Source organism: Tubulanus polymorphus, chromosome 2, assembly GCF_964204645.1.
Source record: "Tubulanus polymorphus chromosome 2, tnTubPoly1.2, whole genome shotgun sequence".
Classification (NCBI taxonomy): domain Eukaryota; kingdom Metazoa; phylum Nemertea; class Palaeonemertea; order Tubulaniformes; family Tubulanidae; genus Tubulanus; species Tubulanus polymorphus.
This window is the reverse complement of record NC_134026.1, coordinates 23710444-23732561: the sequence shown is the minus strand read 5'-3', so window position 1 is coordinate 23732561 and position 22118 is coordinate 23710444. Positions and strand designations below refer to the sequence as shown.

Genomic DNA, 22118 nt, shown 5'->3' with positions numbered 1-22118 from the left:
GGTTCTGCCTGAACTGCTGCGCGATAACTGATAGACTACTCCGTTCCTGATGATGATGCTGACATTCTATCAGTAAATCGACAGTCATTCCTGGCGTTACCTCTATCTCCATTTATCTTACTAAATGGATGAAAAAAATAGATAGCAGATGTCATTCAATACATTAACTTGTTTCACCTGTTTGCGGAGAAAAAAGTTTTTCAATTTCGACCGCTTAGATGATCACAGACTCTGTTTCCGAGGTCAGTGGGTAGGTTCTGTTTCCCAGGTCAGTGGGTAGGTTGTATATTCATCACATGAGCGAATTGTATCGATGGTAAAAGCAAGTGTGTGTTTCGTACGTGATATCATGAATGTGTACGTCGGTTGGGTTCGGCGGTCGAACGAAAAACACGCTACTGTTTCCGATAATGAGTAGGCACTAACAACATGATGGAAAATAATCAGGTGGAATGTTGCATGCAGATATGTCACGCAAGCTTAACTCATTAATCTGGGAATATCAAGCAGGCGTATATCCCTTGTAAAGAGCCGGGGATCATTTGTGTCACCTCGAGGGAATGCCAGGACATTTCACGCATACATTCCCGCTACATGAAAGACGCTCTGATTATGGATATGCACTTGTTATATGATATTTATGATCGTATGTACCCAAGTGTGGAAAAGAAGACGAACCAGATTCTTTGAACTAGATTCTTTTTTCGTATTAATGTCTTATTCGATAACAAATCATGATCTCGGCCTCACTATCCTGACCTTACATATAGGGCAATTTTACTTTTTTGCTTATCATATCATCGCGCTTCATATGTTATCAAGACCACCCATTACGTAATATCTTATTGGTCCATGGTAGCCGAGGTAGCCTGAAAATGTGTAGAGCTTTGTTTAGAAATTCTAGGAATGCTCGTATCGAAGCTATAACCGTAGAACCGTGACGATTCTCATAGTCCTGTCACCATTACTCGTTTGTAGATCTAATAAATCTCATTTTATTGGTCTTCCGAGCATAATACGATGTTGTGTCCATCAGTAGTGAACAGATAGTGTACAGTGCATGGCAAAATAGGATGAGAATAGTTGCCATCCTAGCTAGCCACGACTGGATGAATGAATCATGATATCCATGTATTGGCCACCATTTTTTATTTCACCGGGCCACTTGCTCTTGATTTTGCTCTTTATTCCTGCCTTCTTGCTGAAAATCTCTAGTCTCGGGTCGATAATGCGTCTTTCAGACAGTATTGAATGAGAGTGAAGTATAATCTTAACTCTTGCTTCAAGCTTATTGTCTCTCCATTTACTAGCGTCAGTTACTAATTTAACTATTTCTGCATCCATTTCTTCTAGAGCAGTGCATTTGTGCGTTGTTAATGTGTTTATGTCGCAAATGGTTGAATCTTCTTGTACTGTTCATTTCTCGTGTTTGATATAGTATAATGGTACTCTGGAAAACAGATGGTCATTGTCTAGTAATAATCGGATGAGCTTAGTGATCTTTCCAGGACATTAATGCTGCAGGTGTTTAGGTGTGAGCGATCATCTTTCGTCGCCAAGAAATGGTGACAAATAGATCATTAGATTTATTGATGCATGAGAACTGTATATAATTCATATTGCAGCGAGAGCCCGATGAAGCTGGTGTAGCCGGCTTAGCTTCGACTATGATAAACCAACCTGACAGCGGTTAAGTTTATCGCCATGATAACCTGTCATCGCTCTAATTGCATTGGTTCCAGTAATCAGCGGCTTCTCACAGATTGTCTTTTACTCGCTGTTTGCCTGTGGCTCGGTAATGGGGAGGGGACCTCTTCATAGGTGGATGGTGTTTTCTGCACTGTCAACGTAAATGTTTTTCCACTAATTGAGTTGTAGATAAATAGGTTCAAATTGATGAAAATTGTATGGTGTTTTCTATAAATACTGTGGTAGTGCCAGAAGCTGTAGCGTTGTGACTGTCAGTAGTAAATGATAGTTCATGCTCCTTGTAGTCGTGACATTTTAGTAGCAAAGAAATACGTGTCATTGTTTCATAACATGAAAGCCGATTGATAGGATCTGTTCAATCATATAGATCGCCGGTATTTTAAACTACTGCGATCTTCCTGTCCGTGTTTTCTATCGCGGAACTTTCTTATATGATATTATATCTGCGTAAGACTTCCTCCTTTACGGATGCCAGGATATGTTTCTATATGGCTTCATGCATTCATACATGCGCCTCGTTTATCATACATTATTACAATGTAACTTCCTGACAAAGTAGAAAAAATTTCAATGACGAGATTTTCATTTTCAACATCCATTCATCTTCTGTATGATATTCATCCCTACAGAAGCTGTAAAATTCCATGTTTTACAACAAGATTATCTGTTTAACACACAATGATAAATTATTGTTTTTTCTTCTCATTTTAGGTAAGTCCGTGTGCACCGTATAACTATATGAATGCACCTATGTCAGTGGTGAGTGTTGAAATTTTTTATGTAACTGACATTTTGATTATTCAATTGATCATTATTGGGTGAATTGCTAGAAATGTGAGATAGGTCTCTTTCCTTTGGTTACCTAGAGCTCATCATTACAAAACTACTTTCTGAAAACTATATCTATGAACAAGTTTTCTGATCGATTTGGGACAATTTTCCTAATTTTGTCGAATATAATTCACTTTTCATCCATCACATAAAAATCATTACTGAGACCAATTTCGCAGTTCGCTGAAAGGTCTTGTTACATCGGAGCGGGGTCTAAAAAATCACCTCGTTCAATCGCGTCTCGAATTGATTTCAAAATGCATACGCCACGGGCGAAGCGACGCGCGCCCTGGATGTTCATTATTTTGAAAAGTTCGCTGTGTTGTTTACTGCACCTCGTAGCGATGGAATTGATTTAGCGTTCGGGTGGAAATCGATGTAGCTCGTTTAGAGAGACGTGTAGACACGCTGAAATTGATGAAATGTATGTCGTTTAAACATGCGCTCTCGGGTTATTTCATTCGTCGTACCGTCACCTCCATTATCGTTAGGCATCAGCAACGCGCGGCGGCGGGCGTCAACGATTTCCTGGAATCGCGCGCGGCAAAAATCACGATAATCGAAAAGATCGAGAACTGATAATAGTGCGAAAAGTATTCGCCGAGACTCGCGAACTGCTTTTTCAGACTGAATATTATGAATTGCGTCGAATCGAATAAGACATTGCTGCTTATCTTTACTGCTGGTTCATTTCTTCAGCGCGTTCTTATTCTTCGATAAAAGGAAGATGATTTTCATATCACCTCGTCAAGAGTATTGAGTCATGTTTGGCCGTCCTTGGGTGCGTTGTCATGTTGTGCGCACGGGATGAGAAATCGACTCGAATGAAAAATTTTACCCACGTGACACTGGATTAGGCGGCTGTGGATTAGGCTTATACATGATTGACCGATAAAATGAATCTACGATGGTTTTTATTCTACGCTTAGCTCGCTATTATCGTATTCATTTTAACTTTAAGAGATAAATCATTAGCCGCGATCACACGGAGATGATTTGGCCAGGTTCAAACTGGCCAGATCCGTGTCAAATTCAGTACAGAGAGCGCATTCTCGTGTCGATCACTCACTCGTGGCTAATATCGGGGCTGTGATACGATGGATACCAATGAAACTGGGGTTTTCAGCAACTTTAGCGGCCTTCAGTATGTTGACATGAACTGGCCTATGATCGCGTTCCTTCTCAGTAATTGATATCTATCGCATTGTAGTCCATCAAGCTCGCCTTAAAATGGTGTAAAAACGATGCTGTGGCAAGAGCGAGGTGACTCACTTCCACAACCAATTAGCATTCGCGCTGAATAATTTAACCCGTGTTAAAATCTGTAACGGCCTGGGCTGACGTTTTTGGTCAGGCCCGGTTTGGCCCGTATTAAACTCGCACTGACCTATTGGAGACCTGTGATTGGTTGGGCTGGACCTACTCTAGTATGGGCCAAATTTGGCCCTTGTCAAAAACACTTGCGTGATCGTGGCTATTTTGATAGTTTGAGGAGCTGTCTTGTCCAGCAGCAGCTTCTATTTATTCGAGTATACAAGCTTAATACGGTCATTTAGTTGTTCTATATAGTTCTGTGCTGAGAAATAAATTTCGCAGAAAACTTGAACTAGATCGTCCCTCTTGCACAAGAATTGCAGTATCAGAATAAGTACATGACATTGTGAGTGAGGATGAGAACAAATTTAGCTACTCTTTTTTGCTTCAACTAGTTTTTAGACACGAGCACTTGAGATAACGCGATCATTTCACACACGAGTACTAGTAGCGACATCTAGTAAATCCAGTAAGAACTTGAATAATATTCAGTTACTACTGCTCTGGCAGCAAGTTGCCGATGTAATTTCAATATCGCGAGAGCTTATCTTTAGAGATTATCTTCATATCAAAGTATCGTATATTAGTAATATTTATAAGTTACATCGTTTTTCTCCATCAGTTTCGTATTAAAATTGATTCCTCTAAAAGATATAGACTATGGGTATGTCTGGAAAAGGGATTGACTGATGCCGAGAGGCGTTTGTCTGGGGTATGATATATACTAAATTTACGTGTGGAATCGCTCATTTGTGTTCGCAGACATGGATTTATGATTGATCTATGGTCGATTTTGATTAAGAGCTTGTCAGTCGAATCTTTCGGCCAAGTGGTTTCACGACTTTGATTTTCTGTCTCTATTAGTTGTCCATCAATAAACATCTGACGTCCGCCGAAGATATAGACGACGAGGAGAACTCGATACTCGACGAAGACGCGGAGAACACGACGAAATAAAACCTTTTGTCGTCATTGTTGTTGTCACGGAAGAGAATTCATGATCGTCGTGTCTGTTTTCCGGATTCGATATATTTTTTTCATCGCAAGAAGAGAATTCGACGCTCGGTAGATTTACGTAATAATAATCGTGAGTAGAAGATTTCGTCGGATCGATTCCGTTCGGGGATAAGTCGGTCTCCTGTATTCGACTTTCTTCGCCAGACGGATCTTGAATTCCCGTACCGGCCGCCGTGCGTCGTAATATATCGATTACGTTTTAAGAGAATCTGCTATTGAGTACGACGATGACGCTCGCGGAAAAAAAAATGAAGATTTGTCGTCGTGTTCAGGAAATGCGAGTCAAGACGATGTCGACGTAGACAGCCGCGCAGTTTTGTCATGCGAACTAACGCGGACAAGGGGTTTGTCAGTATTACCACTCACGGCCGGCTATGAGTAATCCTAACCGGCCAATCAATGTAGGAAACCGGGTTCATCTTACAGTCATTGCTGTCGTCCTGTAGATTCTTGGCTGTAGAGACCGCGCTTGTCATTGCGCGTGTAAAGGAAGTGTTGGATTGCGAGGCGGACCGCGATCGCTGATCGATCAACGCTATAGCTCTCGTCAGCTCGCCGAGTCAATCAGTTCGCCGGATCAAACTGGCTCAACGCAACCATCTCATTAGGCCGACGTTTCTAACCATTCGATATCCGACTTAATTCCATAATTATTATTTAACTTGTTCTCGTCTATATATATATATACTCTTGCAAAACATTCGATTAAAAAGTTCCGTCAGTCGGAATTGAAATAATTCCCGTTGCGACGTTTGAAATCGGATGAATCGCTGCTATTCGCTCAAACTATATATCCGGTAGAAGTATATTTTTGATCGCGTGCGTCGTACCGGGCGAAATCTTCAATTTCACCGCAAATCAGATGATTAATTTAATGAGACGTTATCTAGTTTCCGATGTAGATTCAAGGCTATATCGATCGGAAAACCGGATACAAGTTCATACGGCTATTCATAGATGTAGCCACTGGCTACGGCTTCTCGTTCGAATTAAATTCATTAACTGTAATTTGCGTTCGGTGTCTTGACAATCTTGGTTTGATGCTGTGGTTACGTAGAAATCATGAATTACGCGGAAAAACACACTCCGTAGCTCGTCGTTCTCGCGTTCAATATTGAGGACATTATCTTCATTTCACGGCATCGTTTATGACACGCAAATTAAGCTTAAATTGCGTTTGACACTACCCACAACAGTCATATGCTGCGGTGAATTCGCTCCATAGTTTCCAACGTTGTGGCACTAAAATTAGCTGTGTAATCGCTGCTTACGCTTGATGAATTTTAATTTGCCACTTTATCGTGCGTTCGCCAGTTTTCAATCGTTCGTTCGTGTTGGCGAAAAAAGAAATCATCAACGCACATGATGTTCGTCGGTGTAACTATGGTTTTCGTATTATTTTCGGGACATCGGCATGATTTCCCATCAGGGTCAAATTTTGTGGGCGTCCTTGGTGCGACAACCCTCGCTGAAATAGATAGATTATGTGATTCCGCTGTGAAATAGAAACTGAACACGACGCGTGTGTGTGTTTTCGCATTTTTTTTCATCCACGTTGAAAAGATATTTTGCGATATTGATTTTGATTACGAACGCTGATGGAGGCAACAGAACTTCACCTTCTTTTGAAATTCAGCGTTGTCAGCCGACGTCTAATTGTGTCAATCAATAGAATGACGGGGAAAATGCGTTCATTGTCTAATTTACAATCTGAAAGTACTAATATATGCTATACTCCAGACTGGATTTTTTTAAATGAATTGCACCTATTGATATCTATCGACAGTAGGTTATCAAAAACAATTTTTTCCCCTTATGACTAATAAAAACAAACGTGGTCTCATATCTATAGCGCGGAGACATTCGTATTGTGTCTTGAAGTGCACGCATTACACTTTTCATTCAGACCTTGGTAAAAGGCAAGACATGAGATAGTGAAATTTGCTATCATATGTGTGTAATGTGGCAAGTACGCGAAGATGGGGACTCATTTCTTAGTCAGCTCATTTTTCAACATTATCTACGAAACCAGCTACAGGTAATTCTTATGTATATGTATACCATAAACTGGGTCTTGAATTTTGGATCGGCATTATTAGAATGTTCATAGAAATTCAAAGCTGCTCATCTGGCTATCATTTTCTCCTATCTTCAAAATAATGAGGTTTTTTTAAAACTGCGGAGCGACATCTAAACTTACTGCTAATGAAACTCTTCCCTTCAAAAGCTGCTCATCTAATATTGTATTACATAATCCTTTATGCTGATAGATTTTTGAATCTCGTTGGTCATATCTCAACGTTGGAAAGAGCTCTAAATGGGGTTTTATGGTGAACTTTCAGAAGTTCTGCTCAAACATCCATCAAAGCTTAAAACTGTTAGGACTTATTGTCGGGTAACGAACAGCAGCGGTCTCTATGTAAGGTTCGAACTATATCTCACAATACAAATGGCTAAAAAGAAAGCATGCCCATTATAAGATCCATTAGAAGTAAATTAAAATGCCGTATGCTCGTTCCCATATATTCGCCACTAAACTAATGTCAGGAGCAAAAAGAAAGAGCCTGAGAGTAAGAGTGCAGTGGAATATATCATACTGAAGCTGGTAGATTCATATCACGTTGTAGTTAATGACTTTAATTGTAAATTCTCATGTGAAAACAAGATTAGTGGTTTGCATTCTATACTCTGTAGAATTGAAAGTCACTCTTCATCTCGAGCTAGATGATATATAGACCTGACTCTTGATAAAAATCATGAACGGTTTTTTGTGCTTTTTTGTGCGGGCTTGATTAATGGGATATAAACTTTTCACGAAATATTTATGAGAATCGCTTCCCCACTGAAATAAAGATGTGATTGACCTTGCAAAAATCAGATTGTCTTTCCATTTTTTATAGTTAGGCCAAATAACATTTTTTCGAAAAATGTTTTTTTTGCAATAGTGACTCTTAAAGACTCGTAGGCCAGAAGACAATAATATTCATCCTAACAGCTATCCACCTTGAAAGAATGGTTCAATAGGGTGTGTTGAGTCAAATTCATTGGAGGATATCATTATCCATTGTTTCAGTGTTCTAAAGACCAATTCGATTTCATGAGTCAACCGTCTATGATGGGGTACTATGATGGGGATTACCTGCTCACGGATATTTTATCTCAACCAAATCTAGAGATCATCCTGCCTTAATTGAACGATTTCTTCTATGGGAATGTTTTGTTTCTATATGCTTTGAAAAACAGCATTGTTGGACTTCGTCTGTTTCACCATTGTAGGCATTTTCCATCAGCGCATATGGATTGTAAACTTCCTATCAAAATATGGATAATCATTTGATGATTATTATGAATTATGAATTATATATAAACTTTTCGCCTCCTAGCGCGTTGGTTCTCCTTTTGTACGATGACTGCTGAATTCAGTGGTTCTTATGTCAAATTAGGTGGCATTCGAGTGTCTAGCTTTAGCATGCGGAAATTGAGGCAATTGGTGCCATGTTAATGTATTTGCTGTCTATGAGAGGTCATTAGGTTTCCAACCTTTTTCTCGCCACCGCAGCATAGCGAGGAGACAAATATGAAATATATCGAGCGAGATGTCGCTATTAGTTGTAAGCGCGAACCGTTGTCTTCCACAACCTGCTTCGAGTAAGTTCGGAATTGCATTTGGAATTACATTACTCTTATGTATTGATGTTTTGAAACAGGAGATGAGAAAAAAGGAGGTTTGAGCGTTAAGTTTTGTTCTTCTTGCGTTGAGCAACGCGCACAAGGGACCTGTAATTCTTAACACTTTTAGTTAGTTATTATGCTGCGGGTTGTTGGAACTCCATCTGTCAGGTGTCTGCTGATACATGATCTTCTGTGCTGCTGCGATAACTTTCTAATGGGCCCGAGCATGACACGTAATGATTCAAAGCTGATATACGCTGCTCATTAATTGCCTCTGAACCTGCATCGAGATGGCGTTCTTTCGACGAAACGAAGAAAAAAACAGAACTCTTGCGGCTGAAACTTGAATCATCTAATATAAGTCTGAGAATAGTTTATACATCGGTGTAATCGTTAATTTCAAAGATTAATTAGTTCTATATCGAATGTTAGGAATACAAGGCCATATCTCTATATCGGAGATTACACATGACCATTGCAAAGCGAAAATGTCAGCTTCATTAGTGTTTTTATCGTTTGCTGATAAGAATATCTAGTGGAAGTTTTGAATTTTATGTGTTCTTAACATGTGCTTTGATACAGCAGTGTGTCATAACAAGCTTGATTACCATTAACTGTCTTGTAGCTCAGAACTTGGTTATTTCTCATTAACCCCTAGTGCAACGGAGAAAATTAATTGAATTTGGTCTGCTGAGTGTCGTTTAATTAAATTCATTGCATATTTAGCGTATTTATTAGTTGTTTGGGGCCACCACTAACATATTTTAGCATTTATGTCTTCTTTGCTGAGAATTGTTGAGCTAATAGCATGTCATCTGATGGCTGCTTCTGCTTTCCGAGTTTCTCATTTCTTTACTTCCAGACCTGGCTAAATTTGGTGGTATATTTTCTTAAGAATCGATTTTGTGAAGTTGGTCTTCGTCCTGAGGGGACAGGAGATAAAGCTTCGGTTAAAAATCGCCTTAGTTGTATTAGACCATTTTCAATGTGACAAAAACACTCTACGTGCAGGGGCTGATCCTTATGAAAAGTTGGGAGGCAAATGGGAATTCTCCACTTAATGATGAAAAAATCTAGAACCTAGAAATATTTATTCGAATCTACAAGATGTTTAGATCTTAAGACAAAATCTGTGTGAGCCTTGGATCTAGTTTAAATGACTAGTGACATCATGATGACGAGTTGAACTGTTAACCAGTTTTGGAATAGCTGTTGCAGGCATATTTCAAAGCTTTTGATCACTGTATATTGGTCATCAGCCTGTTGTAGTATTGGACATGAAAAAGTGTTCGACAACAGAAGAGTCAAGAGCCTCCTTTATTATGCTGTACCGTACCAAATTCTCCTCTACTCACATCCTGCAAGGGCAATAAATCCGCCCCATTTTTATAGCTAGAAGAGCACTTGCATCCGTGTGCTTCATCCCTCCCTGGCTCCTCCCTAAAATATAGAACTTGCTTCTGACACACGGGAAGGTCTTTCACATGCACCATGTGTTCAGTTGTTATAGTATGACGAGATGGAAATATCCCATAAAATCATACTTTGTCTTTAGATTCATAATGTTGCGTATCACACTTTATTTCTCCGTTAAGCATAAAATCTGTAATAAAATAATGTTCAACGGCCAATGCTAGTGTTTTCGTTTTTGCTAGCGAGCCCATAAGCGCCATTCATTATGAATGAACATGCATGAACTATAATTAGTATCCCCCGTGTCTGAATACATAATATCGTATTTTATGATAAATGCATAAAGATTTTACGCCGCCTGTGATGTCATGGACGGAGAGAAAAAGATGAAAGAATTCGCTTTTTTCGTCGCAATAATTTTCGACGCCATTTCGGGCACCGTCATCGTCGTGATAGCGCCGAGGAAATAAAGGCCACTGCATAATAATTGTAAAACACTGCATGAGTCATCAATACATAAAAATGGCATAACTCGAGAATATGGCTCGGTAGTTTATTTTTCTTTTACTGGAAAAATCGCGTGCACCTTGAGAGAAAAACTTCGTCGTTTGCCGAACGCATCGGTATTCGTCACCTGTTGCCGTGTATCCATCATGGGATTTCGTCAGCTCGCGTCTGCTTCTCTCGCGGTGGATTATCACCTCGCAGTCGCGTTGACACCTGTACGATCGTACCGTAGTAATTAGCAGTAAATGAGTGAGTATATCATTACTGACTCGGCCTCTCCTTCTCCTCGTCGATCGGTCGCGGTCGTATACGGCGGCGTCGGCGTTGTCACAAAAAATCGCCAAATGAATCGCGCGATGTAATTTGATGACGACGCGAGACATAATTTTCTCCGGGTGTTCACTGCTGGCTGGTGAAGTCACGCTCAAGAAGCATGTAGCTACGTCATTAGTCTTAATTACTTTCTAATGGGTGAACTTTCTTTTTCTGTTCTGTCCAATTCCCAGTTCGACGTGGCCGTACAGTTAGGGCTTAATGTTTTTATCGTCATAGATTTTGCCTGTTCCAATTGCGGCAAAATGGCGATCAAATTGACCAGGATAGATACGTTTATCTATTTTTTTGAATGAATTAATCTGTTCGGGCGAATTTGCCATTTTCATCATAATGGTATATGGTTCATCATAATGGAACATATCTTGAATTATTTGACAATGTTCATGCGTTTGAATGTGTGTGTATGTGTGTACGCTCTGGACTGCGCAATCATTGCATCAACTCGCCGTAAAACCAACGGCGCACGCGAAAGTCAATTATTCGCAGCTTTTTGGCATTGCGAGCTAATTTAGTTTGTTGGTTACTGTTGGATATTAAAATGTCAGTGGCGAGCACCATTAAACTCGGCTACTCTTATTTATAATTAAACATGGAAGTTTATTGTGACACAAATTTCCTGCCGGATCGTTAACGCTCTGGAACCATGCTAAGACCGTGTCAATTCATATGCAAATTTCAACTATTAAATTGTAGTCGATTTGCCTTAAGAAACTATAAAACAAACGTTAGTAGGTGCAAATATTGGTTATCGAATATAATAGTCTCTTAAGTGTATTGTTGTCATGAAAAAAGTCGATCTTCCCCGAAATCATTGATATATTCAATATCGCATAAAACAGACTTTTTAAACGCATTAGTCATGCAGACCCGGTTATTGCCCCCCCCTGCAATTACCGTAGTCCTCATAATCTCCTCTGAAATCATCGCTGTATGCAATATTACAAGAAACAGACATCATTCAGTAAGTTTATCGCATGTTTCAACTGTGAACTATGCTTTCATGTGTGAAATACCCGAAATCATAAAAACGATCTTTGCGAAGAACTTCCATCGCGCCCGTTCGCGATCTGCAATTCATGGTTTCACAGCTCTTGATTAATGCCGACATTATTTTTCAGTCTGTTGCGTGTTCGAATTTGCCGAGGATAACAAGAAAATTTTTATTACCTGAATTTGTAATGTCGCAATATATTATTCGTTGACGTTTATTATTTGATAATTTCATATTGCGTTATCGATAGATCTGTCCGCTGCGTCGACATGTTGTAATTTTGTTAATTACCGCTCGGCATCACAATTCCCTCAGTGTCGTCAAATTTGTAAATCATAATTCACTTACACGTCCGTAGATTGTAACAGTATATGCCATCTGATTAATGATTCTTGTACTGACCCTAACATCGAGCTATGTATCTACCGCTTACATATTTACCAATGATTGATAAGACTGGTAAATGTGAATATGCGCCTTGCAGTGGTTGATAATTTCTCAACTGTCTAATGATCGTTTCATGAAGAAAAAAGATGCGAATGCAATTGAAAAAGCGTTTGTGATTTACTTTCATAGATCTAATTTGATGATTTAATGATGAAAGTGTGAATTTATTCATGCATTTTTTCGACGATGTTATGGAGTAAAATAATTTCGTCTGGAACACAATTTATTGCCGAGTTAATTGATGTCAGACAGCATCTAGACTATGGGTGTGGTGCGTGCGCTACAATAAGCATAAAAGATTGAATTTCTGCTGATGGTGAAAAAATGTGTGTTTATCGCGAAGCCGATGCTTTCGTTGTTTTACATTCTCTCAAACACGATATTGCATGATGAAGAATGAGACGTAGAGTCCAAAGTACCTATATTATGTAACTAGTCTTTTCTTCAAATTTGAAGAAATGGTTTGTAAAAAAAGTTTCAGCTACGTTTCGATAGAAAATTGATGGAAACAAAAAACCACTTCTCGAAACTAATGCCGTAGTCAGTGATTGTGAGGAGACCAGACCTCTAAGGCTTCAATATCCTTTATCTTATATAAAAAATAGACAAAACATCTTATACTGAGCAAATGCATCTTACGCTAAATGATAATTTATCACTGGTAAAAGATCGAAATGGATAAGTCTAACTAGTGGCTATTTTCTAGGCTACTTTGGGACATTGAATATCTAGAAATGACTCCCTTGACCATTGCCTCATTCATCATAATCACAATGCTTTGGCAGTAACTCAGCCACCGCAAAAGTTTGTGGCGCATTTGTTCATTGATTAGTTTGCATCTAAACTACTGACCAGTGCCTTAAGAGGGTTGTTCACAGCCAAATTACACTTTGTACACAGACTGTGTAAACCAAGTGACAAATTATTGCGCTGCAGTCTGGCCATCACAACGTCCGAGCTAAACGCTGCACTTGACAGTTTATGGTCGGTGCGGAAGATTTACTAAGTATGCGGGAATGAACTTGCCGTTAAAATCGGTCGCCTGGATGCTCGTCGGGTTCGAGATATATAACCGGCGATTTATAACTGGTACACTTTCTCATGCAATATACTAAGCATTACCACACAACTAGCCACCTTGAATCATATTCTAATATATCGTGATATTTAACCGATATCTGAAGAGCCTCGATTCATATTTCTACCTGTTGAAAACAATCGAGTGAAAAGCTTCGTCTCATGCAATTGAGTCATTCATTATTTCATGAATTTTTTCCCCTTCGATGATTGAAAATATCATAACGAATATTCGCATATGCATTGAGATTTACAAGATTTACTAAGTATGCGGGAATGAACTTGCCGTTAAAATCGGTCGCCTGGATGCTCGTCGGGTTCGAGATATATAACCGGCGATTTATAACTGGTACACTTTCTCATGCAATATACTAAGCATTACCACACAACTAGCCACCTTGAATCATATTCTAATATATCGTGATATTTAACCGATATCTGAAGAGCCTCGATTCATATTTCTACCTGTTGAAAACAATCGAATGAAAAGCTTCGTCTCATGCAATTGAGTCATTCATTATTTCATGAATTTTTTCCCCTTCGATGATTGAAAATATCATAACGAATATTCGCATATGCATTGAGTTGATGATATTGCTGCGCAATGGCAATGGCCGATGTATGAAGGAGAAATCCATTTAGATTAAGGCGGGGACTTGGGAATTAGGTCTGTATAGTTCAGCTGGAATTCTGTCCTAAAGGGATTGCTTGATTGTGTAATTGGGTGATACCACATGCAGTATGTTATGATCATTGGTGTAATGACTGTTGTTATGTTCTCCGGCTGCGACTTTATAGCCGCATTTTTGTATCTCGACCACGTTAAAGGATGATTGCATGCTTTGCTGAAATTAATCACTGCTTGACCATTGCAATGGTCAATGAAAGATGTTTCATCCTGATCGGCAACTATAATTTTCATCGGCCCAACCAAGCTGCTGGCGGTACTTAAAACTGTTATTTGAGGCAGGTTCTCGAGTTTAAGTAAATGTGTCATTGCTTCGGTTGTTAATTAAGTTTTTGTGTTGAGTTTATCTATGCCACATTCTTTAAAATTGAACAAACATAATTATTCACCTGCGTTCTGGTTGCTGTCACTGCAAGTAGTTTGTTTCTAGAGGTCTCCATCAACCGACATACTGTCTCTCCATGTCACTTAAACAGTTACTGAAGAGGTAACGCTACCTGCCAGTGTAACTCCCTTCTGTGATATTACCAGACAATGTCGACTCTGTAATTAAGCTTAATTATGTTGACGATAAGCGATGATTTTAGCATGCAGCCAGTTGATTTCAATTGTTTCAATGAAATTCTGAAACATGAAAAACACTTCCTTGCATTGTACTGGAACGAAATGTTGCCATAGCAAACCATATGTCGATAAAAAGTGCAAGTAATCGAAAACTCCGATGACCACCACATAGATGACCACCACATAGACCGCAGTTCGGTTCTGATTTTGCTGGTCAGTTGATCAAACGCATTAATCAAACGCATCGTTATCGAATTCAGAAGTGACCTTGGTAACCCTCCATCCGGTGATATCGTAAAAATGACGTCCCTACATAATTGGACTGTAACCGCATATTTTTGCCGAATCAAACTGGCATATCAGTCCTTCGTGGATGGCTGGTTTCTGTATCAGACTCTGGGATCTATCCCGCCGTTCCTCGGAGTGTCATTTCATGTTGTAAGCTAGCTACGCGTAATGAGCAAAAATTACACCCCACAAGAGCTAACGCAGCAACTGACCGGTAGTTTGCTTAATTAAGGATGAACAATCGGGCAATTAGGCAATATTGTCCATGCTCTCAGGATATAAAACATCTTAGAGACACATCACAAGCAGTTAATCCCCGATATTCACAAATGGAATTGGACTTGGCCATTCGGGGCTGACAATGCCGAAATGAGTTGATACGTTGCAAGTGCTCTCTAACAAGATCTACTAGATTTGTAGCAAGACAAAATGGGATGAGTGCTCGTCGAAAGAGACTGCCTCGTTTTCATGCGCTGGAGTCATTATCCGAACAGTCAGTTTCTATGTATGGACTTTACAACAGATGTTTGTTGTCTCAACTTTCCCTGCCTTCTAAGATGACTATCCGATATCTCAATTTACAATATGGTCACAATTATGCATACTTAAATACTGTAACTGTTTAAAAAAACCACAATAAACTATCGGACTATTTACACGTAGAAAACGACCAAAAAAATATAAAAATGGACAAAATGATCTTGTAATATAGCTATTTCCAGAATCTCATTGTATTAAATTAGGCAGCCAGAAAAATTCATCCCAATCAGTCGCTTGCCGGTTCAGACTGAATGGAAGATTGTTTGGATGAACCGGAACCGAATTTCCAATTATGTACTTCGATTTTAAAATATTCTGTTAACTCGACCGCCGATCACACATCTATATCTGTACTTCGATTTCCGATTTCGAAATCAAACCCCCTGTTTCGCTCCCGGCAGGTGTGGTGGGTCTGTAAGGGACACTCAATCGAAAAATCAAACAAAATTTACCAGCCAAATAAATAAATAATGGGGACAATCCCTATTTTAAGATCAAAAATTAATTGAATTAGATTTTCAATTTCACCTCATGTGATACAAACTCAGCACTGAATATAAATATAAGTTAGTTTTGCATATTCAATCAATTAATTGAAATTGATGCTATTGAATTAAACTGATTAGAGCTTTGTAGATGTGTAGTTAGTTGAGGGCTTAGTGTAATGTGTTTGTAAAGAGCTGAAATCTTCCTAAGGCTAGTTATACCTGTATTGGTAAAGATATTTTGCACAAATTTCTCATTAGGGTTCTCTGCTACTTCATATATAACGCTATCGTCATACCTTAGGTTATTATCATTACACATTTTTCTCTTTTCTTGACTGTTTTTGCTTAAAAAGTATATAGACATAGGGCGGGGCGTGATAATCAATACAATAAGGATTTAGGGCTTCAAAGCTACAGAAAGAAAATCGCCCGGGTATTCAAAGTCGCCAACAAATTGAAACAACCAAATTTTGCAATTCATGTGTATAAATTGGCTCCATAGTGTTTGATTTAAGTAAATTAAGCCGGGCTGAATCGACTGCCATTGTGGTGAATGAGTCCTGTTCTTGTGGTCATGGATAAATGGCGGGAAACAGACCACGATTCAAACAAATCAATTCAATGAAGTTTTATTGCTTCCATATAACATGATATGTTTCAGAAAACGCGTTATTGCAGCTTTGCAGCTATATTTGATATTTGAAAAGGTCACATTCGTCACTGGAATACCCTCGGCAGTATAGGAAACAACCAACTAGCCGATTTTTAAAAGGTCAAACATGTGGCCAGGGATGAAACAATCATCAAACAAATGAGAGAAGTCATTAATGAGATGGATTTGTTACAAACCCTTCAAACAATGATTTGTCAATGATAAATTTCGAGCAATGATCATTAGCCCGATAGATAAGTTCTATTGGTCACTGGGGTGAGATTTAATTCTTGTTCCTTATTTGTTTATTCATTCTCATAATTACTGGTATTATGTATATATATATATATATATATATATATATATATATATATATATATATATATATATATATATATATATATATATATATATATATATATATATATATATATATATATATATATATATATATATTTGCAAAACAAGAAAAATCGAAATTTCAGTCTGTATGAAATATTGCTGTTTGAAAATAAAAACAATGAACTTCAGTTTTGTCTCTGAAGTGGTAAAGAATAGTTTTGGTACGTAATATCTAATTCCCTGTTGGATTCACATCAAATCTAAGCACTAACTGGAGGGGTGAGAGATGATATAAATTTGGCATCTTCCTTCAACTGTAGCGATGGTCATCAAATATGAATGAGCTCGCCGGGTTCCTAATCCTTTTCGCATTTCTAAATGACAACAAATATCGCTCGAATGGGAAATTATCTTTAAATATTAAATGTGTGTTGTCTTTCTTCGTGTTTCTTGACAAGTTATTAGGAAATATCAAAATGAGGTCGAAAGTTTTTTTTTTCTTAATGACAATCGTCAAGTTGTTCTTGATTAGAATATGTCCGAGAGACGTTGTCGCGAGTGCTCAAGGTTGCCTGCGTCATCAGAGTAATATTATATTGGTTCTTAAAAGCGAGAACTCATATTGAAATGTATGATGTCCTGATGTACATTCACGCGTCGTTGTTATTAATTGACGAACGAGATTTCTAAAATGTATAATCATATCGATCGAACATCAAAATAGATTGGAAAAGACATTCACCTCTTTGTTCCCGGAATTCTTCTCGCTAATTTGTACATTGATTCAGTTGATGATGAGGAAATGTTAAGCGATTAGCATTAGTGATGCGTCAGAAAAAAATATGGTCGATACAATCATGTATTCTCTCCGGACAGCCAGGGAAGAACACTGCAGTTGTCTGAATCAATTGCTAGGGCAGGGTCGGAATAATTTTTTCCCTTCGAAAAAATTTGTGTCATGATGTGTCAATTTGATCGGGCTGCTTGCTGAGTTTCGGTTATTTTCAAGATCTAATTAAGTTTTTCTATCAAAAAAAACGAAGTTATTGTCATGTTTAATGGAAAGCTTTTTGTAATGTTTGATCGTTTGTTTGCTCTGTATTGAAGCAGGTTTTGTGCCAGTTATGAGATTCTATTACTTACTATGAGTTGCTGTAATGCAATAATGCGATTACGTGAAACAGCCATTGACAAAGTGGACTTATGAAGTGGTGTCGCGATCCAATTTATTTGGAAGGAAGTTGTCGGCTTTTAGTCGCAGTTACATTTGAATTGCGCGGCCAGCTCGGGTTTTTGTCTCACAAACATCGGATCATTATGGCCGTTAAAAGTTGACCGCACAATGCCACGTGTAGCTGACTTCCGCGGCGAAAGCCATACGCCGATCTTCGACACAACTCGGCGGATATTTGAAAATTAAGCTTGACTTTGCGCGCTGTGTTGGTGCCTCTGAGTTTATACATCACATACATTGTGACACATCCCAGTAACCAATCGACGCTGCAGGTTGCTTCCAACCAATCGCTGGTAGCTGATATTTTATTGATGTTTCGCGTGGTAAACTAAGTGTAACCGAGCACATACAGTGGCATTATTTCACTGTTTTCGTTTTTCCTACCAACTTGCGTTAGTGTACAAACAAGTGCCCGGCTATTAGTATTATAAACAATATTTTATCATTAATACAACGAGCAGAGTGGACTATAATTCCTTTCGTACACCGTACTACGCCAACATGCTTATGGAGAGTGCGACCCAAACGCCGCCGGTAGGAATGGTGAATGATTTTTCTTACTTTTTGATGTTGTATTGTGTTTGTATGTTGTCTTATCGTGTCATCAAATTTTGTTGTATGCATCTATTGCTATCGTACTTGTATCTATCTGACTGTCGACTTGACAGAAAGGTAATTTTGAAAATGGTTCCACGCCAAGTGGATTAGGATTAAGGTCTCATTGGAAATTAGTGATACGTGCACACGTGCTTGAGTACTCGCTATCAACAGATGTGTTACAGTATTACTTACTGGAGGGTGGGGCTCAACCTGATCTGGGTAACTTCAGGGCATTTATACCAGTTCAATACGGCGTTATATGAACAATGTATTCATTGTTTATGTTCCGACTTTGCTTTTTCAATTGAACACTCTCGAGTTGATAAGTTTTAAACCGTTTCAATGTTCAAACAAGAGCAATCGATGATCCAGGCAGTAACTGTCTCTCTTCGTAAAACTAGAAAATGTTAAAACCGCATTCTTTGAAATATGATATAATTATTGATATCTTTCTTTAATGTGAAATTGATCAGATCCGCTGGTATCGATATCAATACATCCTATTCTGACTCTAGCCTTAATGGGACTAATTAGAATGTGGGTATTTATTCGAGATGCTAGCATGTGTTCAGTACTGGTTGGTATTGATGGATAGTGATTATCCATCCGAACCCGATACACATGTTCCAAATAATTGAATATCCAGTATTCGTATGAATTTCATAGTCGATTGACATTTGCAAAAATACGAAGAACATTCATTAAATCCATTGAATTCTATCGGTGACAGTTGTTCCATGATAATATCTGATTGGATTGATTCGGGAACAAGTATAGATTTGTTCTAGTAATCACACATTTCAAGCAAAATTCATCTCAGCAGAAACTTTTGCAGTTTAAAGCGTCTATACGTTTTTGGAAAGATTACTTGAATTTCACTGCGCTGTATTAGGAATTACTGACATTTAGAATTGTGTATAGATAAGCGACAGCCCTGCTCTCAGATTGATGGCCAATGATGCTGACAAATAGATGGTCATCTCTTGACTGCTGTGGAGAGTTTCAATTCGATAAATTCGTACTAATCAAGTCTGATTGATTTTCGCCTCTCTCCGCGACCCCGATTCATATGGTGTTCCTGAATACAGCTGTTACGAAATCGCTCAAATTCGCTTCAATTAATGAAATATCCGCAAAAAAGCGTTATTAAATTTTATTGCGAGGCCCTCCATTCAAGTTGGTAGTGTTACCATGTCAACGCATTGATAGTCTCAGTACAATTTAATTTGTAAATACAGTTTGTCATTAGAATGCAGATCTACGTCGATTATAGCCTTGCTGCACTATCCGTCGAGAGAAACTTTATTCACTTAATTCGTTCAGTTAAAAAAAAAAAAACATTCAGTGCAGCTGGATGTAGTGATGTAGATTTCAGCACGAAAATGAATCGTTTGAACACAGTTTGTCAATAAAACGAGCTTCGTGAAGAACGACTGTCTTCGAACTGTACGTATATTGCCTTTATTCAGCTTGAAATCTTGGAAGTAACATTGTATATTAGCAGCGATCACACAAGCGTTTTTGGCCTGGACCAGGTTTGGCCCGACCAAAACCGTCGGATCAGGCCCGAGCTGGTTAAATCATTGCGTGTGATTTTACTTCAGGTTCCGGAAGTGACTCACTTTGCTTTTTTTAAGCATGGACGTATACGTCCATGGTTAAAGCATTGCTTAGTAACGAGTGCATTTTCGTGTGAACATACTCTGGCTTAATTTGACTCGGGCCTGATCCATGCCAATTTAGCCCGCGCCAAATCGTCTCAAACTGCACCCATTCAGCTTAAAAACTTGGAAGTAACATTCTGTATGGTTGCTTCTTTTAGTATGAGGTATGTAGACATGCACCTCCTGTAAAATGAATATATCATCACTTCTGATCTCACTGAGTATAAATATATTACCCAAACTGACTGTACCAGAGTGGTGCTTATCATGTAATGGGACCTTGGTCTTTCTTCCTTATTGTAAATGGTCATTCCATGGACTCGCATACAATTAATGTCTATGATCGCCGAATGATGTTGTTCAGAATATGAATTATATCCGCGCCGAAAGTTCACCGATATATCCTCTATTGTATCGAGCGGTCGTTCGTCAGATTTCGGGCAAAAAATACCTGGTTCGATGAAAGAGGGCAAAAGAAGAGAGCCAATAAACGTAAAGAAAGATAAAAAGTTTTATTCTGCGGCTTCCATGCATTCTATATGTGTCTTAATGATCCTTGGAAACGTTGTGCTGAATTCTTAAGTGATGCTTGGTCACATGCAAGAAAATCATTGCCTATATGACTCTTGAATTCACTTCCAGAACACCGACTCGTCGTCGCGGTTATGTTGATAATCCAATACCGGATTATGCGCGATGAAGTGTTCAATCAACCACGACATAGTCATGAAACCATACCCCCTGACATATTCTTCCAGGAATGGAAATATCGCTATCGGAATAGAAATGATTATTCGCGACTCTGCGAATGTGTTTCTGCTATTTCGTAATGAATGAGATCCTAGAAAGCTTTAGGATTTCAATTCTAACATTGCCAAACTCACTAGGTGAAGTACTGATTTGGTTCTCATAACCATAGGTCATAATTCTGCTGTGTAAGGCTGGGATCTGGTGACTATCTTATTGCGTATATCGGATTAAAAACTGAATAATTAAATGGAATCAGTTGTAAGTTTTTGCATGTTTGACATTATTTTCAAAGATCACTGTAACCCCGGTAGTTCTTGTCATTTCGTTTTTTCTAATGAGAGTATAAGGTTGTTGGCTATTACGTAAGTTAGCTGATTTGTGTGGATTTCAAAACTCCGTCACATTTTCTGTTGACATTCACCAGTGTAGATCCATTTGGTATTACTCATCACAATAATTTGCAATGATGTTACTGGTGTAATTGGATTTCTTGACTGATGTCTGCCTTAAAGTGGCTGTTTCTTGTTTTAATTCGTTGATTATGTTCTGCACATTAGCTCGACGTTGCTTACGTTGGTTCTCTATGTAAAATACTCTAGATGGGGCGAAATTGGGTATCGACTTTTTTAAAGTTCGCATCGAAAGATTTTTTGCGAAGACTATGAATAGAGTTGAGATTTCATGGCATTGAAAGAAAGGATGAATCAAAACGAGCTCAATTCCTGGTAAATCAAAAGGTCAGGGTCAACATTGATGTAATTGTTGATGTTCATTAAATTGTGGAGCCTTTGCAGATATATACTTCCAACATTTAATTGAAAACCCCATTTCAAATCTTCATTACTCTGATATTGAATCGCTCATATCTACCAGACACGACAAATATACTTATATCCTTACACCCAGCAATGACTTAGCTGCATATAGTTAGCTATTGAATTGACAAAGTTGATCGTGATTTTATCGGCCATTGATTCCGGACATGAAGCAAAC

At 38.5% G+C, this 22118-nt stretch overlaps 1 protein-coding gene across 1 annotated transcript in view; it reads left to right on the top strand.

Moving 5' to 3' along the window:
- Nucleotides 1–22118, top strand: part of LOC141899339 (nucleolysin TIAR-like) — a 105275-nt gene that overhangs the window by 26907 nt on the left and 56250 nt on the right. Inside the window, exon 5 of the mRNA XM_074785589.1 lies at nucleotides 2422–2469. Coding sequence (XP_074641690.1) covers nucleotides 2422–2469 — 48 coding nt within the window. The remainder of the gene's footprint in view (nucleotides 1–2421; nucleotides 2470–22118) is intronic.